Source organism: Bos grunniens, chromosome 23 (assembly GCF_055505025.1).
Source record: "Bos grunniens cultivar Pamir isolate PY7600 chromosome 23, Bosgru_T2T1.0, whole genome shotgun sequence".
In the NCBI taxonomy this organism is placed as follows: Eukaryota; Metazoa; Chordata; class Mammalia; order Artiodactyla; family Bovidae; genus Bos; species Bos grunniens.
The window spans coordinates 14369984-14394935 of NC_141187.1; the positions used below are offsets into that span (position 1 = coordinate 14369984).

Genomic DNA, 24952 nt, shown 5'->3' on the forward strand with positions numbered 1-24952 from the left:
CCTCACTGTGCCTTGGTCCCTAAAGGACTGTGCCTGGTGCCAGCCAGGCTGCCCTCCCTCAGCCCAGGGAGGAAACAGCAACCGGAGGATGCCCTGGGGTACAAAATACAATCCCTCCCCAACCCCAGAAACCCACACATCCTCATCAGGCAAGGTGGAAAGAGGCACCCCACCCCACCCGCAACACATCTCCCAAAGGGAGGGGTCACCAGTACTGCTTCTTAACCAGGCTGCAGGTGGAGACCACCAGGGGTTGGGGGCAGCTTGGGGAAATACTCCTGCCTGGGTGCTACCCTGGGAGATTCAGACAGAAATGGTCTGGGGTGTGGACTGGGAACCAAGTTGCTGAAAAGCTGTCCCAGATAACTAATATCATGTGCAGCCCATTTCAAAACCACCGTCCCAGACCCAAACCATCCTCTCTTCTAGTTACGGGGAAGGCCCAGTCCAGCCCGCCCCAGGGGTCAGCACGGCAGCCAGCGATGGATGGCTGTCCTCCCATCTGCCCTCGGGTTTCCCCTCCAGGGCCATCTCTCAGCAGCTTGCGGAGCCCAGAGGCACGGAGAGGTCTCACGGTCGTGGGGAAAGCCCGGGCCAGAGGTAAGCGCGTTTTCAGCAGAAACCTGGGTTTCCGACTTTCTCAGGCCCGGGAGCCTGTCTGCTCTCAGGAGGGACAATGAAAACAAGGCAGGTGACCCTGCCCCCATTGTTCTCAGGCTGGGTCGGTAACACGCCTCCTCCTCCCCTGGGGCAGCTGGGCGCCTCTCCATGAGAGCGGAGGCCAGGGCAGAGCCCTGCAGGGATCGGCTGCCCCACTGGAAGGCTGTGGGTTTGGCTAAAGCAAACAGACTAGGGCTGGAGGGGCCGGAGCTCAGGATGGGATGTCAGCAAGTGTTCTCAGGCACCTGGAGGGCCGAGCTGATGAGTGACGCTGGAAATCCCGGTGTGAGCGGACACAGGGGACCTCCAGGGCCAGTTCTGGTGCCACAGCTGTGCTGCCCGAGAGCGACCCGGGGGAGTAGCAAAGAACCCCCGCCCACCCAAACAGAGACACCAGATGACCCGCAGAGCTGTGTTCTCAGACTCCACTCCCTGCCTCATTTTCTGAAGGACTCGGGGCAGGTGGCACGTCCAGTGAGGCTTAAGTGACAAGAAGGACACCCTTCACCCACCTGCAGCTTCCTGATCCCCAAATCACAACCACTGCCGTGCTCCGGGGTGGCTGTGACCTGGTTTATGGCCTTATGCTGGCATCTCTGCCCTGTCTGGGATGCTTGGCCTGGATTCATGACCAGGCCCCTTCCCTGGCCCCAGAATCTAGATCCTGGGGATGTGGATGTCTTTCTACTTTGATGGATACCAAGAGACATCTCCCAACTTCTGGGCCAACAACTCAAAGGCAGGAAATTAGTCAGCCAGGACCCCTCCAACAGGCTCTCCTTCCCCATAGGGGTGTGGGTCGCCAGGGAGCGAGAGGTCCCTGCGGCGGATTTGGCTCCTGGCTTATTCTTTCCAAGCTGACAAACCTTTCTGGGCCCCATTCAGCTCCTTTGTAATAAGGCTCTGGAGGAAGAGCCAGCATCTCCCTCCTTCTGGCCAAAACCCCATTCATCAGGTATCTTTCCTACCAGCAACTCTTCTGGCCCTAATTTCATTCGAGACTCAAGACCCTGTAGGCTAGGCAAGCAACGTGGACACTGTATTTCCATTTCGTAGCTGAGGAAACTGATCAGAGAGGGCTAGTGACACAGAAGAGGTCACACAGCAAGCTCACTACAAAGGACAGAGCAGAACCAGCCGAAAGCCCCCTGACTCTCAGTGGAGGGCCCTCTCCACCAAACAAGCTGACTATCCATCTCGCCCCCCACCTGGGGTGAGGCTCAGAAATGCCAACCAAAGTGGAGCAAGGAAGGTGAGTGACAGGAGAGGGGCAGACACGGGTGATGGAGAGCTATAAAAGGGTGTAAGGTTTAATCCTGCGATTCTATCAGATGAGTGTTTGCTTGTGTCCCCCGCCTCCTCCCCAGAGACAAGGAGCAAGCAAGGGAAGCCACCAGCCCCTCGAGGGTTCTAAAAACCGCGCTCAAGCAGGCCACAAAGGAGGTCACAGGAATTGCTGATCCGCCATCTCCCGGTCCTGGGCTGACGACCTGACGGAGATTGGGCTCATCAGCAGCCCCCTCCCTGTGCCAGCTTCCCTTCCCTGTCTTCACAGCAGCCTGGACGACACACGCTGGGACAGCTAACCCACTGGGAAACCACACCCGTCAAGTCGGGACCCTCTGCAGGCAGCCCCGGGGCAGAGGAGCTAAGACTGGACTTTGGCGCAGACACACGTGGCTTCAAGCCCTGGCTCCATGGCCCACCAGCGGGTCACCTGGGGCATGCCCTCTCACCAATCTGAGCCTCCCCTTCCACCTCTGGAAAGCGGGGGCACCAAGACTCTCTTGGGTTGGGATGCAGATTACGTGAAATGATGTGTAGTGGTGCTGGGCATACAGGGCGTGTGCTGGGCAGAGAAGTAAACTGGGAAGAACAGGGGGCTGGTGAGGTCCTCTCCATTCCTGGGGTTTGTGCCCAGGGCACAGGGCCTCCAGAGCTGTAGACACAGAGCTGGGCAGGGGTCACCAGGAACGCCCCCCCTTCCTGGCGGCCACTACCTGGAAGGAAGATCAGAGCTTGGGACAGCACTTATCGCCCCACACCCCAGGATGCTCTATTAGGATCTGCTGTCTGGTTGGTAGACCACAAGCTCTGAAGGCTTTCAGAGAAAGAGGTTTCGCTCATTCCTCATTCCCAGAACCTGGCACTGGCAGGTACTCAGTATTGGCCAAACGAGGGACTCAGTCTCCGAGACATACGCCTTCCAGGGCACGGAGGTGGGTGCTGATTCTGTTATTTAACACAGGTTCCGGCTGGATGAGATGGGCAGTCCTGGCAGAGATGGCCGGCCCAGGGTGATGGCTTTGTGTTTCTCTGCCCAGTGTGCCTGTCACCCCACCCCACCCCACCTGTCTGCAAGTCCGGAGCCCCCAGAGGTCCCAGCCCTGGTGACTCAGCTGCACAGCAGACTTTGGAACCATCAGGATTCCAGAGGGAAGAGGCGGGTGGGTGATGAAGGGTGGGGGCCTGGAGGCAGGGGAGGGGGAAAAAAATGAAGCTCTGTTCCTCCTGGGATCCTGAGGACAAGGCTCCCCCGCAACCAACACCCCCGGATCCCCCTCTCCAGGAGATGAAAGCTGCCCCCACCAACCCCACATTCATGCCACCCGGGTATGCCCGTGCCCTTGGGAGAAGGATGTGGCTGACACCCTCACCTCTGGCCCTCAGAGGACCACACCCCAGACCCCCAGCAAACTGTCCCCACCCAGGGGCCCTGAGAGCGGTCTCTCCATCTGCCTCTCTTCCTTTCCCGGTCCCTTCGCTGTGGCCGCAGCTCCGGGTAATAAGTAACTGCCCATCCTTGAAGTTTAGGGTTCTGACGATAAGGGATTATTAAGTCTACCCATTTATCATCATTTGTTTAAGATGACCAGGTGGTTAAACTGTAAACCTCTTCACTACTGAAAACAAGAAAAAGCCAGAAAGATACCAGGCGGTGGTATTAGCCCTGCATGAGGGGTAGCAGCAGAGCCGCTCCATACCTTGAGGTCACCCTCCCTGTCGGTTTATTACAAACCACCCCTGTCCGCCCCAGCCTGGCCTTACTGCCTCCACGCATGACCTGACCTGACCCTCTTCCCTCTCCACAAAGCCCCCTGCAGGAGCCCCGAGAGCCAGCCACCTGCCACAAAACCCTTCCTTATTGTCTGCCTCCAACCTAAATCCCCCCACCGGCTGCAGTCCAAGCCCATTTCCTTTGGTTCAGTCTCCAGCTGGAGACGGACAACAGCTGGTCTCCATCGTCTCTGGAATAAATCGCACAAGGAACCACCAGCGTGCTGGCACAAGCGTCTTGGGGTGAGTGGTACTCTCTGCAGGGTGGGGAGCCTTCTGCCTCGATGGCTCTCACCGCCAGAAGACACAATGAGAGACCAGGGCCAAGACCACGCTGCTGACAACTGTGAGCATCCCTGGGCCGGATGCCCTGAGGTGCAGACTCCTCAAGCCCCCGGCCGGGCGGCCGGACACAGATATGGCACCATACCAGGTGAATCAGGGCTCCAGCCACCACGGGCCCTATCTGGAGATCACAGGGATGAGAAATGAAAGAGACCCCCAAATAGGGGGAATGGAACAGAGCCCGATACACGCAACCCGTGCCCCCCACCCCGGCCACTCCACCACCCTTGCCTTTGCTGCCCAGCATAAAGCACAAAGGCGCAGCTACCTCTGCTTTTTCCACCCTGGGGGGACAGAAGGCCACCCCACTTCCGCCACCCCATCGTGGGCTGACTGGGGCATGACCAGGGTAAAGCAACACAGAACTGTTTTGTACGAAGGTATGGAAAAGTACAGCCAACCCTCTTCACACCTCTAGAGGCTGAGCTGAGGGGAGGGGTTGCGGTGGGGGTTAGGAAAACCTCCCGTCCTCTGACCTGGGGCCCAGGACCAGGGACAGGCGAGGACACAGGAAATGGAAACTCCCCCAGTGGTGCAGTGGGAGAACCCAGACTCTGAGACAGCCCCATGGTGAGACACCGGGAGGCAAGAAGGACCAAGACCAGGCCACACGTTCTCTCGTTCTCCTTCACCAGGGCTGTGATTTTAAGCAAGGGCCTTTTCCAAGCCTGCTTAACCCCCCTAACACCCACCCAGGCTCTGGCAGCCCTTAACCTTCCTAGGATCGTGCAGGAACTTTTGACACCCAGGCCTGCACAGTATCAGCTGTTTCCTGGCCCTCCTCATCATGACTTCAGTTTCTTGACTGATCTGATGGAAGACAGTGCTGCCCCCTCGCCTCCCCCATCAATTCACAGGGTTATGGGTCGAAAGGCTCAATAGACATGAACGTGATGAGCATGAAGCAGGTGCGCCAATAAAGCTGAAGACGCCCCCGACTTGGAACTCCTAGTTTCTAAATGCCTGCTGCTGTCGGCGGTAAGGCTTTCTCCCAGCCTCCCGGTGCATTGTGTGTGGCCAGGGGAGGCTCAAAGACAGGAAGGCAAATGCCAGCAGATTTCCAAGTCACGCAAGGGTCAGCGGGGGAGCGAGACCTGCTCCTCAAGTGGCTACATCCTGCCCCCCTGCAGAACCGAGTTTCTCATGAAATACTTTGAGTGGCAGCTGGCATGGCGACTTCTCAGGTCTGTCCAGGGAGGTCCGTTTACCCCCAGGTCTGCTGAAGATGGCAGTCTCATCTGGACCGCTTAGGTCTAAACTAGAGACCTAGCAGTGGGCTTCCAAGACACAGCCTGCCCTCTGCCCCATGGGTCACCTCCCAGAAACAGCAGGGTGACGTGAGGACCAGATGGAATGGGGCTCCTTTCACCGTTCCTCCCACTAGGAGGCCCTGAGCCATTCCCCTTTCTGGAGTTGTTCCCACCCCTACGTTGTGGTTCAGTCACTAAGTTACATCCGACTCTTCTCGACCCTACAGACTACAGCACGCCAGGCTTCCCTGTCCTTCACACACGCCCAGTACACACGCCACAGCTGACCAGACACCAGCCCCCAGTGCCCGTACAGAACCAACCACCCAACCTAAGCTAACCCAAGGAGGGATGCGACCAGAGTCCCAGGCAATCTTTCCTCGCACTACGCAGCTCAGGTCGATTGACTCCTTAAGTACTTGCTGAGCACAAAAGAAGAGACAACAATACACAGGCCCTTCCCAGTTGGACCTCGCATCTAAGGACAGACAGGCAGATGGGAGGCGTTACACGACATGGGAAGACAGCAGGAGGGAGCAGCAGGCAAGCCAAGGCGAGGCCGGGACAGTCCCTGCCAAACACACTCATCTGAGTCTGGAGGGACGGAGTGGGCAGGACAGTCAACAGACCCTAGCAAACCCACGCTTTCCGTCAACCAGTCTGGGGGATGCTCACCTCCGAGGAGCTTGCAAGTGTCCCGCCGAGGGGGACGGGGCAACCTGCTCCATCTATGGGTTCTCAGCACATCACCCTCCCCACTCCAAGGCTGCCGGCCAGCTCTGCCCTCACCCACCCCAGAGCAGGACGGAATCTAACGAGACACCAAGAGAAGCCAATGTGCCCTTAGGAACCTCAACAGACTCCACTAGCATTCTAGCACTGCCCAGTAGGACTCTCTGTGCTGAGGGAACCCTGTGGCTACTGAGCCCTCGGACCGTGGGCAGTGTGATGGAGGAACTAAGTTCAAATTTTATTAATTCTATTTTTTTTAAATTTTGGGGCCATGCTGTGCGGCATGTGGAATCTTAGCTCCCTGACCAGGGATCGAACCCACACCCCATCCTGCACCGGAAGCACAGTCTTAGCTGCCAGGGAAGTCTCTAAATTTTATTAATTTTAATTAAAAACTAAACAGGTACAATAGTTAGTAACATCATGTTAAAACCGATTTGTGGCCTGTGAGTGGTGATTACCATACTGATGCAGTCAGACACAGAACATCTACTTAGGCAGGGAGGGCCTGCTTTCCCCCGGACCCCCAGGGCTCACCCAAGCCTTGGATCACGGTCTGTAGCGTACTCTTGACTCTGAATGACATGTGTGGTTGTGGGCTGTCCCAAATCTTTCCTTTGCCTGTGGTATATTTTTTTTGGTGGTGGTGGGGTTGGGGGGAACGGTCCATCCCAAAAGGCAAGGAGGCAAAGTCTTCCTGGGCCCCAGTGGGAATTGTAAGAGCTGAATATACACTGAGGCCTTGGTCTCTGGAGCACCCCTTTCCTTGTAGGAGACACTGACCCCAACACAGGGGACAGCTCCTGGGACTCCCCCAGCTCTGCAAGCCTTCTCCTGGGGAACCATTCTCTCTTCTTGGTGACTACCAGACTGTGTCCAATCTCAGACTTCTTGGTCTGCACACTGAAAGCCCGCCTGGTTTCCCCAGTCTTTGAGACCCTTCTCTTCAAAGTGGTCAACAGCCCTGCTGCCCAGGAAGTCAGCCCTCTGGCAGCTAAACTGAAAAACAATCACACATTGTTTAGCAATTTCAGAAGTGATACTGGTTTTCAGAGTGTGCGCCGTGGTTAAACCCATGTTTATTTGTGCTTTGTGTACCTCACGCATTAAAAATAGCCAGGGTAGAAGCGGCTGATGCATCTTACCCTTTCAGAAAATCCAATTTCTCACAGTACAATTGCAATACAACAGCATTTCAGAAAATTAGGGAGGCAGAGAAAGAAAAGGCATCAATAACCCTGCCTCCAATTCAGCGCTGCTCGCCTTCTGATTTCACATCGAGTTTCAGTGATTCAACCCTAACTCGGCACCAACTCCGAAAACGAGTCTGGGCTGCCCTCACCCCCATCTCGTTTCTGTCTCACTTCCAGTCTGGCTCATGGCTCAGCCCCACCGAGAACACCAAATTGAAGCCCTGGAAACCCCCACCCCCCCTATTCCAGGCCCCCAGCAGATGCCCCTGCTGGTCTGTCTGAGGGTCTTCCAGTCCCCAGGTCAGAGCCCACCGGGTCGCTCAATAAGCAGGGATCCAACTATAAGCAGAGCAGTGGGGTGGGGCAGGGAAGCGTGGCGGGGTGCTGTGGGGGTGGGGAGTGGAGAGTGTGTGCACAGATAGAAACCAGCTTCGGGAAGGGAAAATTTTCAGACTTGTACACAATGACTCCAACACAGAGCAAGTAGGAGAGACAGGGGATCAGGCAGCTCTAGGCTCTGGGGCATTCCAAAAAGAGCAGGCGTGCCCGTTCACTGAAACCTGTGAACTCTGAACCCCTGGCTTGGTGGAGGCGGGCACTGTCTAGAGCAGGACTCAAAAGTGCCCCCTCTAGCCTCCCCACATGACTTGGAAGTTGCCCTGGCGTGGGCCTGGGGAGCCAGCTCTGGGTCCAGACACGCACACCTGGGGTGCGGAGGGGGCAGGGCGTGGGGGAGGGGGACTGACGCACTTCTCCAGGCAACCTATGGACCTACCCCAACAGAGGACAGAGTGCCCGGCTCAGGTGCATTGTGCACAGCAGCAGGGTGGGGTGGGGGTAGGGGGCCGTCCCAGAGTTCTTGTGGGGTCGGGGTAGAATCTGGCCAGGCACGGCCCCCTCTGGAATGACAGGAGTTTTCCAGATTGGAGGTGGGCTCTGACGGTCCTACCTTTGGGATGTGGGGACTGGGAGACAGAGGCCAAAGGAGAGGGAGATATGGCATCGTGGCTCGGATGTCCATTAATCATTACCCTCTCACACAGCGAGAGTTCAGATCCAGTGGGGCACAGTCGAGGGCCTGATGGGAGGGGGGAAGGGGTGCAGACAAGGCACAACCCCAGAGCAATGTGCTCTAATGTGGGGGCAAGGAGGTGCTCAGAAAATGAGGGGGCTCAATAGAAGGCAACCCTCAAGGTCAGGGGAGCCCTCCCTGGCATCTCCCCCCAACCCCCACCTACAGCAACATTTCTACCTCGGAGCATATGAAAGGCTGCTGCACCTGCATAATCCTTCATATACATGGCAGGGCCTTAGGTAGGTAGGTAGGTAAGTCACGTACAGCTCTTGTGACCTCATGGACTGTAGCCCACCAGACTCCTCTGTCCATGGAATTCTCCAGGCATGAATACTCCAGGAGTGGGTTGCCATTTCCTTCTCCAGGGGATCTTCCTGACCCAGGGATCGAACCTGAGTTTACCGCATTGCAAGCAGATTCTACCAACTGAGCCATCAGGCCTGGCCCAACCTCAAAGGCAAGGCTAATGTCTAAATATGGCTCATAATTCCCACAAACCTTGAACTAGCACTGGGCAAAGTGCTGGCGTTCAGTGAGACTCTAATTGGCCTTAGTGAAGAAATCCTTTGGCTCAGAGAGAGGCGGGGATCCTGCCTAGTCACACAGCAAGTCCGCTCAGCCAGGCCCAGGACCCGGCTCTGTCTTCGAGTCCCCGGGGGCTGGGGAGGTAGGGTGTTGAAAAGCTGATAACCAGGACACCCTCCCTTTTCCTGCTCCCCGGGGGGTGCTGACAAGACATTACTGCACCAGCGAGCTCAGCCCACTCAGCACTCTCCCTTGGCCAGAGGCAGCCCTTCCACCCGCTGCTCCAAAGGGGGCGGGATGCTGGGGGTGGGGGTGGGCGGTGCAGGGCACACATCCAAAGCTAACACTGTCAGGATGCATTCCTCGACCCGGGAGGCAGGCGAGAGAGTTTTATTTGAACAGGAGCTACGGGGAGGGCACGGGGCTGCTGTTCTTTCTCCTCCGGAGAGTCTGAACAGGTGCCGTCCTGCAGCCAGAGGCATGGGGGGAGCAAGAACCTTGAATGAGACACAAGGGGCACCCAAGCCAAGGGCTCACCCACCCTGGGGGTCCTCTGCTCGCCGTAAAATAGCCAGCCTGACCCCAGTCGTGCAGACAGATCTGAGCGGGTGGCGGGAAAGGCAAGGCAAGAGCTGTCCCCTCCCCAGGGGAGACCACAGTCCCACGAGGGGTTAGCCCTGGGGAAGCCAAGTGGGGGACGAGTCACAAGTGTGGCTGTAGCTGCTGGGGAGATTCAGACAGGAACCCCATGGCCAAGAGGCAAGCTGTACTTCCCCCTTCCAGGTCTTTGATTTTTTTTCTTGAAAGCTTGGACTCTGGGTGCCCTGACCCACAAATCCTGCAGGGTCAGGGCCTGACAGGTCCATAAGGAGGCCAGGGGAGCGGGCTGGGGGGCAGGGATGGAGCTGATGGCACCTGCCCTGAACTGTGGCACCTACTTACCTAACCCAGGTTTCTCCTGCTTTCAAACCTTTCACACTGCAAATGGTGAACAGCCCTGAACCAGGTCAGGAAACAGCGATGTCAGGACCCACAAAGGCTGAAGAGAGCGGCGCCCAGCAAAGGGCCAGTGAGCAAGCCCGGTGTGCTTCGGGGCGGAGGGGGCGGGGAGGGGGCGGCCAGAGCCAACAGGGTCCAAGGAGAAAGCCAGTCTCTAGGAGGGGCTGGTGGCCCAGCACAGCTGGTAAAAGAGGCCCTGATTTAGGACACCACGGAGTCTAAACGGGGCAACTCTGCCAGGCTCTGAACCCAGAGGCTTGGGTTCAGGCCGACTAACTAGCTTTTGCGTGACCCGGAAAGACTTATTTAATCCTCTGCCTCAGTTGTCTTATCTGCACATGAATTTGCACAGCGCCTATGGTCCCCGTCGGGAGTCCCTGCGGTGTGGGGCGGCTCCCACCTGCCCTTCCTTCACCAGGTGCCAGCTGCGGTCCCTGCTGTCGAGTGACGGCTGGAACGCCTCTCTCTGCCACCAACTGCAAGGTGACTTACATCATCAGCGGACACAGTCCTGAGTTCCTGGTAAAGGTTGAGACGTGCTGTGGGCGTGCAGGGTTTTAGACAGCCCCCTCACCCTAGGGGCATGGCCTCCAGTCTGCAGCAGGGATCAAGCATAGGGATCCAGACAGAAGCAAGACCCCACGGGGAGCAGAGTCTAGATCTTTTGGGGCCGCTGCAAGGACCCTGGCTCTTGGCAAGGATCGGACTCAGAGCCTAGGTCTGTGCAGTGGCCCATGTGCTCTGGACTCTGCTCCCCCCGTGTGGTCTAAGTCTGCGGGGGAAACCATGACAGGTTTTCTGAATCGGTGGTCCTGATGCAACTCTATCAGAATCCCTAACTGCTGCAGCAGTGATCACCTCCCACTTTCTGAGGCCATTGCCTCCAAGAAGCCTTCCCCAACTGCCTCACTTAGCAATACCTACTCCTTTATTGTACCTGCCCCACCCTGGAAAGCACAGTAACCTTGGAAAAGTTACATAACCTCCCAAGGCCTTGGCTCCAGGACTGTAAAGGGAAGCTAGTTAGATAACCACTAAGCTCCCTACAGCTTCACATTTTATGACTTGCTGCCAGGAGGAGCACCCAGAGCCAGGCCCTCCTCCTCCCCCGTCCCTGCCAGCCTCCAAGAAACCAGCCAACAACACCTCCTTAGGCTCAAACCCTTGGGGAGCAGGGTCCTGTGAAGGACCAGTGAGGCATCAGGTCATTTCTGCCCCAGGCTCTGGATGGCCCCCCAAACCCTGTGTGGTGAGGGGGTTGACCACAATTTCAACCTCTGCCTCTTATTCCAGAAAAACTCACTAGTGGGTAGGGAAACTGGTGCTCCAGGAAAGGGTGTGCTGGGGTGGGGCAGGTTAGGAAATCAGGCCAGGTTAGTGTAAGTGAAATAAAGGCTCTGCAATCCAACACACATGAAGATTTTTGATTTAAAGGCTGTTCAGGGCTTTGATTTAAAGGCTGTGGTCCAATGGTTAAGAATGTGCTTGCAATGCAGGGGACACAGGTTCAATCCTGGTCAGGGAAGATCCCACATGCCGTGGAGCAATTAAGCCCGTGTACCACAACTACTGAAGCCTGTGAGCCTAGAACCTGAGCTGCACGAGAAGCCACTGCAGTGAGAAACCTGGGCACCGCAATGAAGAGGAGACCCCACTCATCACAACTACAGAAAGCCTGCACGCAGCAAAGAAAACCCACCACAGCCAAAATAAATAAGTGAATAAACGCTTCTCACCAGGCCTCAGTTTTCCCATCAAGCAAATGGGATGACATTCCCCAGTCAGACCTCAGAGAGGTCACAGGAAGGCACCTCAGAGGACTGGCTGTGCAGAAGCCTGTAGTAAGGCCAAGGGTGGGAACCCAAGGGGGGCAGGGGGTGCAAACCCCTAGAGGTCACCCAGGTGCTGCAGGCAACACTGTGCAACAGTCCTGCTCCATCCCCTGGGGCCGACGTCCCAGTCAGCCCAGTCAGCTCAGCCCCGGGAGGGCCGAGGGGTGGAAAAGGCCCAGGGCAGGCTGCAGTCATGCCAAAGGGCCAGCAACAGCCCTGCCTTCCTCCTTCCTCCCTGCCTCTCCCCCCGCCCCCCTGCACGTCCGCGTGCCCCCATGGTTTCCAGGGCATGTGGTCTGGGGACATTCCCCGACAGGCGGGAGGACCTGCTCATCCTCTTTGCGGCAGGTTTCCACTAGGCCTGCACACACACTGGGTAAACATCCGCACGGACGAAGGAATGGGTCTCCGCTCTGTCTCAAGTTCCTTGAAAGCAGAAATCACCCGCCGTGGGGAGGACAGGCCTGCTACGCCTGCTCACTAAGAGGGGTCTTGCTAATCCCAGGGGAAAGGAGTAAGGGGACTCCTGGAGATAAACAGACCCAGAGAGGCAGAGCTGTTGGTCTTGTAAACTCCCTCAAAGGAGAAAAGGTCGGAGTGCACCTTCCACATGAGTCCTTGGGTGGTCTCTGTGCCCAGCGAGATGGGAACCATCACTTTCTGATGAAGCCAGAGGCTCGGGGTCCAGCTTTCGAAGGCTGTGTGACTTGAAAGCCTATGCTTGACCACCAGGCAACGTGGCCCCACCTCATGCAGCTTAATTTTGATAAAGCCGCCTCCCTTCTGCTCCCTGGGGCCAGAGCCTGTCCTGGCTCAGTTTACCCAGGTAACCACCTTGACCTTACAGGAGGCTTGTTGTTGTTCAATGGCTAAGTCATATCCAACTCTTTGCGACCCTATGCACTTGAAGCACGACAGGCTTCCCTGTCCTTCACTATCTGCCAGAGTTTGCTCAAACTCATAGCCATTGAGTTTGTAGGAGGTTGGGTCCCTTGTGACTAGACTTCCAACCCAAAGGCCCACACAGCTGTCTGCCTCCCAACCAGAGCCAGGTACATTGCTTGGGTACCCAGGGGTCCCACAGACAGATTCCAAGCAAGTCGCTTACCAGGCTAGAACCCAGGTAGGGAGGCTCCTGTTCCAGGGTGTGGGGCATGCCCACATGGAGCTCCTGTGGTCTATGCTGGGTATGTGTGTGCTAGTCACTCATCTGTGTCCGACTCATTGTGACTTCATGGGGATCGAACCGGGGTCTCCTGCATTGCAGGCAGATTCCTTACTGTCTGAGCCACCAGGGAAGTGTGCAATCTAGCAGAGAAGTATGCAGTCTAGCTAGGCCTAATTTAAGAGGCCTGCTAAGCCTTCTTGAATGAATGGATGAACTTACTCCAAGGAAGTGGGACTTCCCTATAGCTCAGATAGTAAAGAATCTGCCTGCAAATGCAGGAGACCCAGGTTCGATCCCTGGATCAGTAAGATCCCCTGGAGAAGGAAAATGGCCACCCACTCCAGTATTCTAGTCTGGAGAATCCCATGGACAGAGGAGCCCGGCAGGCTATAGTCCATGGGGTTGCAAAGAGTTGGACACGACTAAGCAACTACCACACACACAGAGTCCAGGGAAGTGGAGTCCAGAGAGGCGAAATCTGACCAGGTCACAAGGCACAAACCAGTACTGCAGGGAGAATCAGAACTCCAGTTAGCACCAGCTATTCCCTGCACAGTGGTTCAGACAAGGGCTTCCCAGCCCCAGCTCTGGCCCCAAGCACTGGGCACACACGCAGAGGAAGGGGCTCCACTGAGTCCTCGCCAGCTGCTGTGGCCTACCAGTCCCCAGGCAACCCACAGGACCAGCCACTAGGCTACAGGAAGAGCCAGGCTGACCCTGCCCCCAGGTCAGCCCCTCCCTGCCTCTTCTCAGAGCTTGGGGGCAAGCCTCTTCCTAACAGGAGGGGCCAGCTAGGCAGCCTGATTACAGAGTGCCATGGGAGGTGACAACAGCCAGAAGTACACAATCCTGCCTAAATATTTCAGCAGGAAACCCAAATATTTAGAGAGAAGGGGAAAAACAGAATGTACACTTCAAAGCCAATCAACAGGACCTGGCTATCAAGGACCCACGAGAGGGGAGGTGGGTGGTGTCTGACCCCAAGGAGGGCACAACTTAGACCCCACATCCGGTGTGACCAACCCTCCAGGGATGTCACCCGTGAGGTCATCTGGACCCAGGATCCTCCAGAAGGGAAGAGGTTTAACCCAGGCCTGGGATAAGCCAGGACTCGTCCCCTTTCTCCAGAGGAGGAGGCAGGGCTCTGCTGGAAGGCAAGAGGCGATACACCTTCCTTTTCTCCTGGGAGGTGGGTGAGTCTGCAGGAAATGAAAAATGGTGGGTGACTCCACCAGGAGTTCTGGTGGGCTTTATCATCCGTGTCTCCATCCCCAGATTGGGAGCTCAATAGATGGTGGGGCCTGAAGTAGGCATCGGGAACAGCCCCTAGCCCAGAGATGGAGGTGCCAGAGTGAAACCAAGTACGGCCCTGTGGGACTCCCAGGCTTGGACGTCTTTCTGTCCCCCATTTCTTGTAGGCAAGACTCCAGCCTCCATGACCTTCCCCGAGTTCCAAAGGGCAGATTTGGAACAGCGGCTAATCAGGGAAGGAGCAGCCAAGAAACAACCTGAGGCAAGATTAAAGGGACCAGAGAAACTTATCAATATTAGGAGTTGACCACCCGAAACTCTGCACACCCTAATCCCATCAAAGAGACCCCACTTTCGACTCACTATTCTAAACCTTTATCAAGTTCTTTGACGAGAGACACCTATTTTTTCGAGAGACACCTATTTTTTTCGAGGCAGAGGCTCAGTGTGTTTCCCTTTGCCTGGCAAAACACAATAAAGCTATCCTTTTCTACTTCAGCCAAAACTGTCTCTGGGATTTGATTCAGGACTGGTGTACAGAGAGGCCAAGCTTTGGGTAACAAGAGCAGCAGCTAACAGAGGAAATCACCAGTTGCTTGGGCTGCTCAAGTGTGTTTACATGGATTCTGCAGGAATGAGGGTAATGCTATACTGTAGTCCCATTTCACAGATTAGGAGACTGACTTGCTCAAAGTCACATGGCTAAGTATTCAGCCAATTACACAGAGAACCTCCCGATGCACCCTAGGGTTCTGCAGCCACCACACACACCCTGTACTTTCCCACCTCCATGCCTTTGCTCCTTGTTTTTGTATGTTTCATAGTGTGGGCTCTGGGTTCAAATCCATTTTCTTCCACCTCCTAGCTGTACAGTCTCGGGCAAAAGAGTGAAGTTGTAGGAGCCACTCTGCTGCTCTTACCCTAAGGTGGGGTTGCTAACCCTCCAGCAGAGGGTTGCCCCAGGACTACGAGATGATGCACACAAACCATTCCCACTGCCAGTGGTGAAGCAAGTGCTCAGTAACTGCACCCGGGGCCCCAATCCCTGCTCACTCTCATCACTTCCACCTCCTGACTCTACCTCCCTTCAGATCCAAGGCTCTGAAATCAGCAAGGCAGGGTAACTCTCAGCCTCTAGCTAACCATGCCATCCTGGGCAAATCCCCTGACCTCAGCAGAGCATTAACACCTAACCCACAGAACAGGTTCAATGAGATCAGGTAAGAACCAGCCTGGCACCTGGGAGGTATTTGGCAGAAAGTTCACGGGGGCTGCAGCCCACTCCACTCATCGCTTCTGCACACCTCAATGCTCTCCCCTCCACTTTAAGTTCAAGAGCAGAAATTCACCTCTCAAGAGTACACGCCTGGAACCTCCAGTTGCACCTATGAACACCACTCAGGTAACAAGCTCTTTACCTGTCTTTCTCTAGAGTAGGGGCTCCCTGAGGGCAAGCGCAACATTGTGCTCAGAGCCAGATCCCTCCCCACCACAGGCCACAGTGCTCTACAGGCAGCCCTCAGGAAACAGGAACTGACTCCTCCGAGGCCCCCTGACCCTCGTCCATCTTTCCAGCCTCACCATCTGCAACCCATCACTTGGCACCAGGACTATATTTCCCCTCATTTCACCACCACAGCCCTGTTTCTCTCCCCAGCTAGACGGAGTTCCAGAGGGCTAAGCCCCCATCTGGTTTCTGGGGCTTTGAAGTTAGGTTTCTGTCACACCAAAGTGACAGCTGGCAGGCAGGGGTCCCCCTGTGATCCCCCAACTCTGCCCAGGTCTCTGAGGTTTGGAGTGTCAGATGAATTGCTCACAAAAAGGCGAGACACCTCAGGCAGCTATACAGAGCTGGAGCACCCCACCCCCCACGATTACCAAAAGAAGCAACTAAGGCGGCCTCTGGGAACTGGGAACGTCATCAGTGGAGGGGACCCAGACCTGGAGCAACAAGGAAGGGAGAGCGGTGCCCTAACTGCAAGCTGGGTAAGGGAGTGTGGGTGGGCTCTTTTATGGGGCTGGGAGCTCTGTGGGCTTTGGCAGAAAAAACCACACTCCCTCACATCAGGAGAGAGGGAGGAGACATCTTTATCAGAACAACAAGGGGGTAAAAGGATCCGCCCACAGAAACGTTAGTTTAGAATAGAATGCTCCACTTCTTTTAAGTTGCAAACAGCTGTTGAAGGAAGAGGAATCTTTCTGAAATGCTGTTTACTCCCTTACTGGAAAATTGCAAAAATTTGGTGAGTTCAAATTCTTTGGCTCAACCCAGACAGCCTGGTCATCTGACCCTCACCCCTCTGTCCAGTGGCTGCAGCCCAGAACCATCAGGCAGTTTCACACCTCCCCGAGGAGGGCTGCAATGAAAATGGATGCTCCATCCTACCCTCTCTCTAGCTTTTTTACAAGGGTGGCGGAAGGACTTCCCTGGCCATCCAGTGGTTAAGACTTCGACTTCCAATGCAGGGACAGCGAGTTCAATCCCTAGTTGGGGAGCTAAGACCCTACAGGCCTCCTAGCCAAAAAAAAAAAAAAAACATAAAACAGAAGCGATATTGGAACAAAGTCAATAAAGACGAATGGTCCACATCCCCCCTCCCCCCAAAAATCTTCAAATAAATAAATACAAAGGTGGTTCACCCAAAAGTGGAATTACTGGGTCATGTGAGCTTCCCTGGTGGCTCAGACGGTAAAGCATTTGCCTGCAATGCAGGAAAGCCAGGTTCGATCCCTGGGTCTGGAAATCCCCTGGAAGAAGTTATGACAACCCACTCCAGTATTCTTGCCTGGGGGAGCCTGGCAAGCCTTGGTCCATTGAGTTGCAAAGAAATAGACACGACTGAGCAAGGAGCACAGACACACACTTGGCAGTCTATTTTTAATTTCTTGAGGAATCTCTATACTGTCTCCCATAGCGGTTGCCCCATTTTACACCAAAATACAAACATTATACAATTCCACTTGTAAGGTATCTAGAGTAGCCAAATTCACAGAAACAGAAAGTAAAATGGTAGTCACACAGCCCTGGGTGGGTGGGGGGAAGGAGAGCTGTTTAACAGGTCTAGCGTTTCAGTTTTCCCACATGAAAAAATTTTGGAGATGTTTCACGGTAACATGAATACACGTAACACTACTGAACAGCACTCAAAAAAAAAGGTAAAAAGTGTATACTTTGATATGTGTTTTTCACTATAATTAAAAGAAAAGAAAGTCAGTTGCCCTTTCTTCTGCTCTAGGAAGACCTGACTCCGTGCCCTCTACACTGGGGTATGGAAGGGGCATCGCGTAGAAGTGGCATTTAGAAGCTCAGTGGCAGCGGCAGCTAATACTTAATGAGCTTTCCTGTGTGTCAAGCACTGTTTCCAATAAGCAACCTGTGAAGGTGATATAGTGCCATGCATTCAGAGGCCACCCGTCACCAACAGACACACAGCTTGGATGGTGACTCTTTCAGCAACAGTAAGGGGCCCACACTGATAAGCCAAGTGGCACGGGGACAAAGACCCCTGCCGAGAGCAGCAGGTCCTCTTATCCGTGTCAACGCACCCTTGGGGAGAACGAGGAGGTCAGGGCTCCTCCACTTATTCCAGGGGTCCGGACGGACTCTCAGCAAAAATCTCCAAAGGGATTCGCCTCTATCTTCTCCACTCCCCCAAAGGAACATCTGGAGGTGTTCACATGCTATTTCATGCTCTCCTACAATCACCGGCCTCACCGGGCCTCTCTCTATCACCCCAGCGATAGAGGCCACTCCGTTCTCTCTGACTCTAGCATCTCAATTTGTACAAAGACTCTCCTTGGGGTTCCGTCTCAGGAGCCTGGCTTCCCTGTTCCCCAAAGCCTTGTACTTCCCTGTCCCCTGCTTCCTCCGCCCCCTCACCACACACAGGCTGAGGCCAATCTAACAGCAAACAACCAAGTTCAAGATGAAAGCTCTTGGCCTGAGGTCAGAGCCAGCCAAGCACGCCTCCAAAATCGGAGGACTGTGTTTCTTTTAAACGCCAGACTATAAATAGGGGAAAACCCCAGGAAAACACTTAGAAGCCGCAGTCATCACCTCCCTTGTGCCCCCCTCCTATAGGACTCCCCCAACCCCCACGAGAACCTTTCAACACTTGCTAATCTCTGCCTTCAATAAGCCTCTATTACTATGCCATCTGTAGTCATCCTAAGGGCTCTAGTAAAACTCTCAAAACGATTCAATAAAAATTCACCTTAACTGTTAAAATTCTAACCAGAGTAGTTAACGAAAGCAGATTTATCAATCTGAGAATTTTTTTTGGTTTTGGCTGCCCCCGACGTTGAGCTGAACAAAAATAAGAAAACGAGAGCCTTTAGGAAGGAACCTCTTCTGTTTCCTCTCCAAAAAAACCAACCTCTCCACTTCCCAGTTCTGCACTCCTAGACGGTGAGAGTTGTTTCGAATGAATGACCCGGAGGCTTCTGCGATCCTGGATAATCAAAAGATCGATTGTGCGCTCTTTACTTACAAAGGCAGTTAAGTGGACCAGCGCGCTTTACAATTTCCAGCAAGGCTTGAAACAAAAGAGGCTTTCATGTTAACCCTAGGTTCCCCCCCGCCCCCCACCACCAAATTCAAGTCATGTGCCCAGTCTGAGCATTCGGTCAGATGTAATTTTACATGATTCGTAGTTAAATTTTTTAAAACTTTTAGGAGGAGGATTGGTGTCAGAACCTCAATGTTGGAATCAGCCTTACTCTATGGACCAGAATATGTGTGGCGGAGTGTGAAGGGCCCAGAAGATAAAAGGAGAGCGACTGGGCACAGACAGAAAACCTCAGAAGAGGACAAGGCAGGTAAGGAGGTCGGTGGGATCCAAGAGGCTTCCAGGAATGGGTCAGCTCTGTGAGCAGTCCAAGAAAACCTGGTTAGGGATGGGGCCCCAGCAGAGGGCAGGGCCTGGGGTGACCCCTGCACCCCCAGGAAACAAAGGATCCCCAAGAACCACATCGTGAAGCCTGTGGTCTCCCTCCTGGCCCTCTGCTAGGTTCCTCTTCCCGCTCTTCTCCTGCTTTGTTGTTGATGTTCAGTCACCCAGTCGTGTCCGACTCTCTGCGACCCCATGGACTGCAGCACGCCAGGCCTCCCTGTCCCTCACCATCTCCTGAAGTTTGCCCAAGTTCATGTTCATTGCATCGGTGATACTGTCCACCGATCTCATCCTGATGCTCTCTTCTCTGACACCCTCATAAATTCCCAGTTCCCACTCTTGGGAATTCCCTGGTGGCCCAGGGGTTAGGATTCTGTGCTTCCACTGCAGGGGGAACGGGTTTGATCCCTGGTTGGGGAACTAAGATCCTGCATGCCGTGGGGTGTTCTCAGTCACTCAGTTGGGTCCCACTCTTTGGGACCCCACAGGCTGCAGCCCATCAGGCTTCCCTGTCCATGGGATTTTCCAGGCAAGAATACCAGGGTGGATTGCCATTTCCTACTCCAGGCTGTGGGGTAAGGCGCTGCCAGAAAACAAAACCATATAATGATCAAGATCCCACTCTGGCTGGAGGGCATCTCCTCCTGAGAGTGCCCCCTAAATCAGGCTGGACCTGGGGGCCCTGGCGCACTGTCTTGTCAAGGTGGATTTTTCCATCCTTCTCCAAAGCAGGCCAGTCTGAGCCTGGCTGTGTCTAATTCATCCTTGCATTCCCAGTGCTTTGCCCACTGCCGCACACGCAGCAGGCGCTTAATAAAACACTTGTTGGCTAATTCCCATATACTCTGCAATATACTTCAGTTTCACTTCAGTTTGAAACCTGACCCTGTACTGTAAGAACCTGGGCAAATTACATCATCTTTTCAAGTCTTCATCTTGATTGAAAAGGGAAGACTAGATTAAAATCAGAGCATAGGTAAAGTGCTTATTCAGAGTCCTGGCACACAGTCAGCCCTGGAAAACCTTCCTGTTTAGGATCGCTGCAGAGGTGAAGGTTGAGAAAGGTTCATTCCTGCCCGGCATCCCAACCCTCTGGTTTTCCTGTGCTTCTCAAGGAGAAGTGGGGTGGGGTGGACGGCTGCTGTAAGGGAGGAGGTGCCGACTCAGCCAGGCACAACACAGGAGACGCCTGCGTGCCCATGCCTGTTCGAGGGGAAATAGAAAATAGAATTTCCCAGCCGAACAGAGTCCAGCAGAACCAATTTATTAAGCTCACCGACAGACCAACAGCTTCACATGCCTAAGTGGGAGGACGAGGGTGTATGGACAAGGAGCAGGCTCTGGTGGCAGATGTCCAGGTCTTAGCCAAGTCCGTGTGTGCCCTCCTGGTCATTCCCTTGAGCTTCAGCTTCCTTATCTGAACACGCAAGGGTGCTGTAAAGATTACCTGACTAAGGCAGGTAAAGGGCCGAGCAGGTTGCCCCGGTCAGTGTCCTCTAGTGTGTGCAGCGGTGCAAGGCTCGGTGTTTTCACTTACACCTGTACACACCCAATGCCTGATGCTTCCACTTATTAGACCCTCGCCAGATTCAAACCTTACTCAAACCTCACTTTGCAGATGAGGAAAGAGAGGCCAAGTCAAATGGTTTGATGGGTAAATGGCCAAGCCAGATGGCAAAACCAGCTTAGGGCCTCTCTCGTAAAATGCTGATTGCCGCCCACAACGCCCAACATGCCAGGTGCTCAGCCAATGCCAACTCCTCTTGTGGGAGCCTCTGCAATTTAGGAAGAGGCTGGGGGAACGGGTCACCCAGCAGCTGGAGGAGCAAGCTTGAGAGCAAGGGTTCAAGATGGTTCCGAAGGCTGGAAGGAGGGCGACCACGTGGCCTGGGGCCAGTGTGGCACAGAGCGTTTGAAAGTCAGCCTCCTCCACGTCAGTTCAACCACAGCATGCAGAGGGAGGAAGCAACTGACAACTCGGGGTACTATTTCCAAAGATCTAAAGAAGGGGGCCTTAACTCCCTTTCTCTCTTTGAAAGAATACACAAAATTTCCACTCTAAGAGAAACATCAAACCAGGTTGCACCACCCCCTCCCTTCCAACAGCCCCCTTGGGGCAGGGGGTTGGCTCCCACCCCAGGAATTCTTAACCAGGGACTCTGTTAGGATTACAAAGGTGATTATTCTGAACTTGATAAAAAACACAGAACTCAGGTGGAAAATGCCGGAGCAGCTAGACGGGTAAGAAGATTTTTGAGTTTTCATTTTCCTTAAAGCAATTTCCTGAGACCTGAAGCAGCGCCCAAGTCCCAGATCAGAGAGCAATGCCAGGCAGGTTTCTGTGGACAGAAAGCGATGCTGAGTTAGCGCCTCCACTGGTCCATTCTCATTTCTGGGGGTTTTCCTATGAAGGGAGGGGACTCGCCATGTTGGATATGGCTTGAGAGGCTGGCCTGTCTATAAGCATGTCCCAGTCAAACTGGCCTGAGGCCCAAATCTTTTTCCTAAAGTTACCTGCTGGATTTGGGGGAGGGGGACAGGGGGATGCTAATTGCTGGCGGGTTTAAAAGGACCTCAAAAATGTCAGGCTTCTTGCTTGCTCCAACACCTTAAGAAAGCTGTCTAACCTCCAAAGCTATAACCACCAGCTGCACCCGGGTGCCTCGCCCAGACCACCACCACCCCCCCTTCCCCTACTCCTCGTGTTTTGAAGTTTATTTTCCCACATTCAGCCTTGAATTCTTTCCTTCCTTCCCCTGCAGTGGCGGAGGAGCAGCAGAGAGGGAAACACTTCGAGGGCAGCTCGATTCTTTATCATCCCCGCCTGCCTTCCTCCCCCTCTAAACAAAGCCCTGGAGCAAAGTAAACAACAACTCTTCTCCAGAGGAATTGTTTCCTCAAGGGAAATTATAAAGTGACCCCCCCCTCCCCAACACGCACACACAGGGCAGACACCCATTCCAAGGAAGGCGCAGCCACCCAGATCTCCTGCTTTTAGGAGCGACATCACCCAGCTCCCTCCTGAAGCACATCCTGCCACCAAACTCATCTCCCAACAGCCCCCAGCCCTGGAAACTGCTCCCAGACAGGAGACTCTCCACTAAAATCCAACACCCAACCTTCTAATCTAAACCTTTCACTGGCTCCTAAGAGGACAAATCTATTTGACCAGCTGCCAGTAGGCACCTATAAGCTCACCAGGGGTATTTAGGTGTCCATCAATTTGGGGACAAAAAGGGGAATCCACAGGCAAGACATTGTCATGCTTTCTAATGCTTTCAACCTTCCAACAGACCAGAGCTGGAAAGACAGATGAAGACGGGTTCGTTCCCATTTTACATACAGGGACATTGCTTCGGGAAAAATGAGAGACAAATACCCAGCCATAGAGGATTGGGGAGGCAAAGTAGATTAAACACTGTTACTCATTAAAGTTCCTTTCTGACCTCTTTTACCCCAAGAGAAATGTCACACCTTGGACAATATCTGTACTCCACCTCACCACCTAGAGCCTTCATCGGCTCTTATCCAGGTCTGGTGGTTCTACTGAAGGGAGGCCATCACGGTAGGCCAAGGAGGGTGAACGGCTGAAGAACCTTCGAGAAACAAGGGTAGAGGCCTTCGGTCCCCAAACAAGTCCCGCAGTTTATCCCAGTGAGATTAATGTCAACTATAGTACATACGAATCTACCAACGCGGAGTTTCTCCCACCACCTCCCATTCTGCACAACCTCTCCTCCCTTCCCCCACCCTCGAAAAGGGACGCCCCGGGTGCTGTCCTTTTGTTCCACTGGTTACTTTCACAAAGTTGAACTCCAAGCCCTTCGGGGATGTCTCCACGAGATAAGCCTTCCCGGAAGCCTGCGCGAGTCTCCAGCGTTCCAGCCACCGGCCCGCATCCCGGAGGGGTCAGGCCCGACAGAGCCCCGGACCGCGCCCCCCCAATCCCGAGCCCTGCGAGGGGCGAGGGAGCCTCGCGCCATTCCCCCGGGCTGGTGAAGAAAGGCCGAAAAAGAGCCGGCGGGGTGCCGCTCTGGCCCGGGAGCTGGGAGGTGGAGACGCGAGGGGGTGGCACCCGGCGGGTGGCCCGAACTCCGGGAGCGTCTCCAAGGGAAGATAAACGCCCTTATCCGCCCCACAGCCTCCTCCAACCAGGGAGGTACCCGCGCACCCACACCGAGCCACCTCGGGGCCTGGTTCACCCGCGGGTCAAGCCTAAGTTCTCTTTCGGCACAAACTGGGTTCCAAAGAGTCTCCGCGCGCGTGCGTTGATTCCTGTGTCCATGGGTGAACGACGGATTCCAGTGGTCAGACTCACGGTGAGACATCCTCACCGATCACCCCCCAGGACCACCCACAGAGAGTGAGGGTCATCCAAAGCTGCGAGGGGCTCCCCTTCAGCACTCCTAAACCTCCAGCTCACCTGCAGGATCTTGTCCAGACCATCCTGGCCCAGGCACGGGAACTCCTTGAGCAGATGCACTTTCTGGGTATAGTAGTTTGTCTTGGCCTCTTTCCAATGCGGCTCCTCTAGTACCTCGAAGATCGCCGCCCCGATGGCCAGGTAGAAGATAATGGCCGAGGTAAGCAGAGGGCCCCGGTCCACCATGGCTCCCGAGAGGCCGCCTCCTGGAGAAAGCCTACCCTAGCCCCAGCGACTCCCAGTCCCACCCGCCCTCCAGCCCCTGGAAACAGCTGTTTGAATTTGGAGCTCCGCATGCGCAGTGCTCCGTTCAACCCGGCTCGGCTCCACGAACAAAGTTGCGGCTCCAAGTTGGTCCACTGAGCGCGGGGGAACTGTGCGGACCCTTCTCACTCGCGCCAGGTGTGGGCGGACACAAAAGGGGCCGGGAGAGGGTCCCCGGATCGCGGGAGGGAAAGGAGCTGAGGGAACCCGGGGCAGAGATCCCGGAGCCACGTGCACCACTCCGCGCTTAACAGCAGTGTGCACCGCGCCCGCCTCTGGGAGTCTCTTTTACACGGGCCTGCAGCTCTCGGCCCGGGAGGAGGGGCCGCCGAGGGCCCGCCCCCGTGCAGGCCCCGCCCCGCGCAGGGCTGGCGGCGGGCCTCAGAGTCACCGCTAGGTGCGCGCTGGAACCAGCTCCCGACCCCGTGCGCTCTTTACCCCCAGCCCCCGGCCACAGCCAGGGTCCGCTGCGTGCCCCGTCTGCCCGCAGAGGTTGTGGTCTCATGGCCTCACGTTTCTTACTAGTGCTGGTGTATGAACTAAAATGAGTGTGTGCCAAATGACTGGGGTCAGGAAGTTATTACTACTGCTATTTTCCTTATAAGCCAATTTTCATTTGCTCATGTTTCTGCCAAGAACACCTGATTCTGTCTCTGTCTCACACACCTTCCTGTAAGACAGGGGAAAGGCCATTAGAAAGGGACTGGGGAGGCTGTAGAGAGTCAGAAGGTATCAGGAACTAAACCAGTCAATAAGGCGTGCATGGCTCCTCCCTCTCATTTCAGTCTCACCTGCCCTGGTGAGAGCGCCCCTCCAACCCACCCCCACCCCTCCATACCAAGGAAAGAGCAGTAAGAGGCAACCCTGTGCATACCCCTCCCGGCAAACACGCTGTGACTCTACAGGAAACACTTGACCTGTTTCATACTCCCAAACATATTTAAAATGGCAAACACCCCCTCCCACATACACACAGACGCATAAACACACACACTCACACACTCCTTATCCCCCTTGTTGGTCTTATTTTCTTCCTGGCACTAAATTCCTTCTGATATAAAACACTAAAATGATGACAGCTGTGGAGTCTGGACTGTTTGCTGACATAACCCCAGTGTGTGTTACATAGCAAACATTCAAACATTTGTGAAATGGAGTGAATGAATTTATGAATTTGTCGAAAGCACACACCCAAAGCCAGAGCACTTAGGCAAGAAAAAGAAATAAAAGGCATCCAGATCTAGATCAAGATCCTTTGGCCCAACTTGGTCCTGTGCGGCTGATCA

General features: G+C 54.8%; 1 protein-coding gene and 1 long non-coding RNA gene across 2 annotated transcripts in view; both read right to left on the reverse strand.

The window, feature by feature from the left end:
* Positions 1 to 23928, reverse strand: part of KCNK5 (potassium two pore domain channel subfamily K member 5) — a 40434-nt gene extending 16506 nt beyond the window's left edge. The window contains exon 1 of the mRNA XM_086371567.1: positions 23403 to 23928. Coding sequence (XP_086227693.1) covers positions 23403 to 23588 — 186 coding nt within the window. The 5' untranslated portion in view covers positions 23589 to 23928. The remainder of the gene's footprint in view (positions 1 to 23402) is intronic.
* Positions 21224 to 22578, reverse strand: LOC147346738 (uncharacterized). The gene is made up of 2 exons (XR_015153191.1): positions 22454 to 22578; positions 21224 to 21318 (listed from the first exon to the last, which is right to left on the reverse strand). It is a non-coding gene; the product is annotated as an uncharacterized LOC147346738 (long non-coding RNA).
* Positions 23929 to 24952: the final 1024 nt, after the last annotated feature.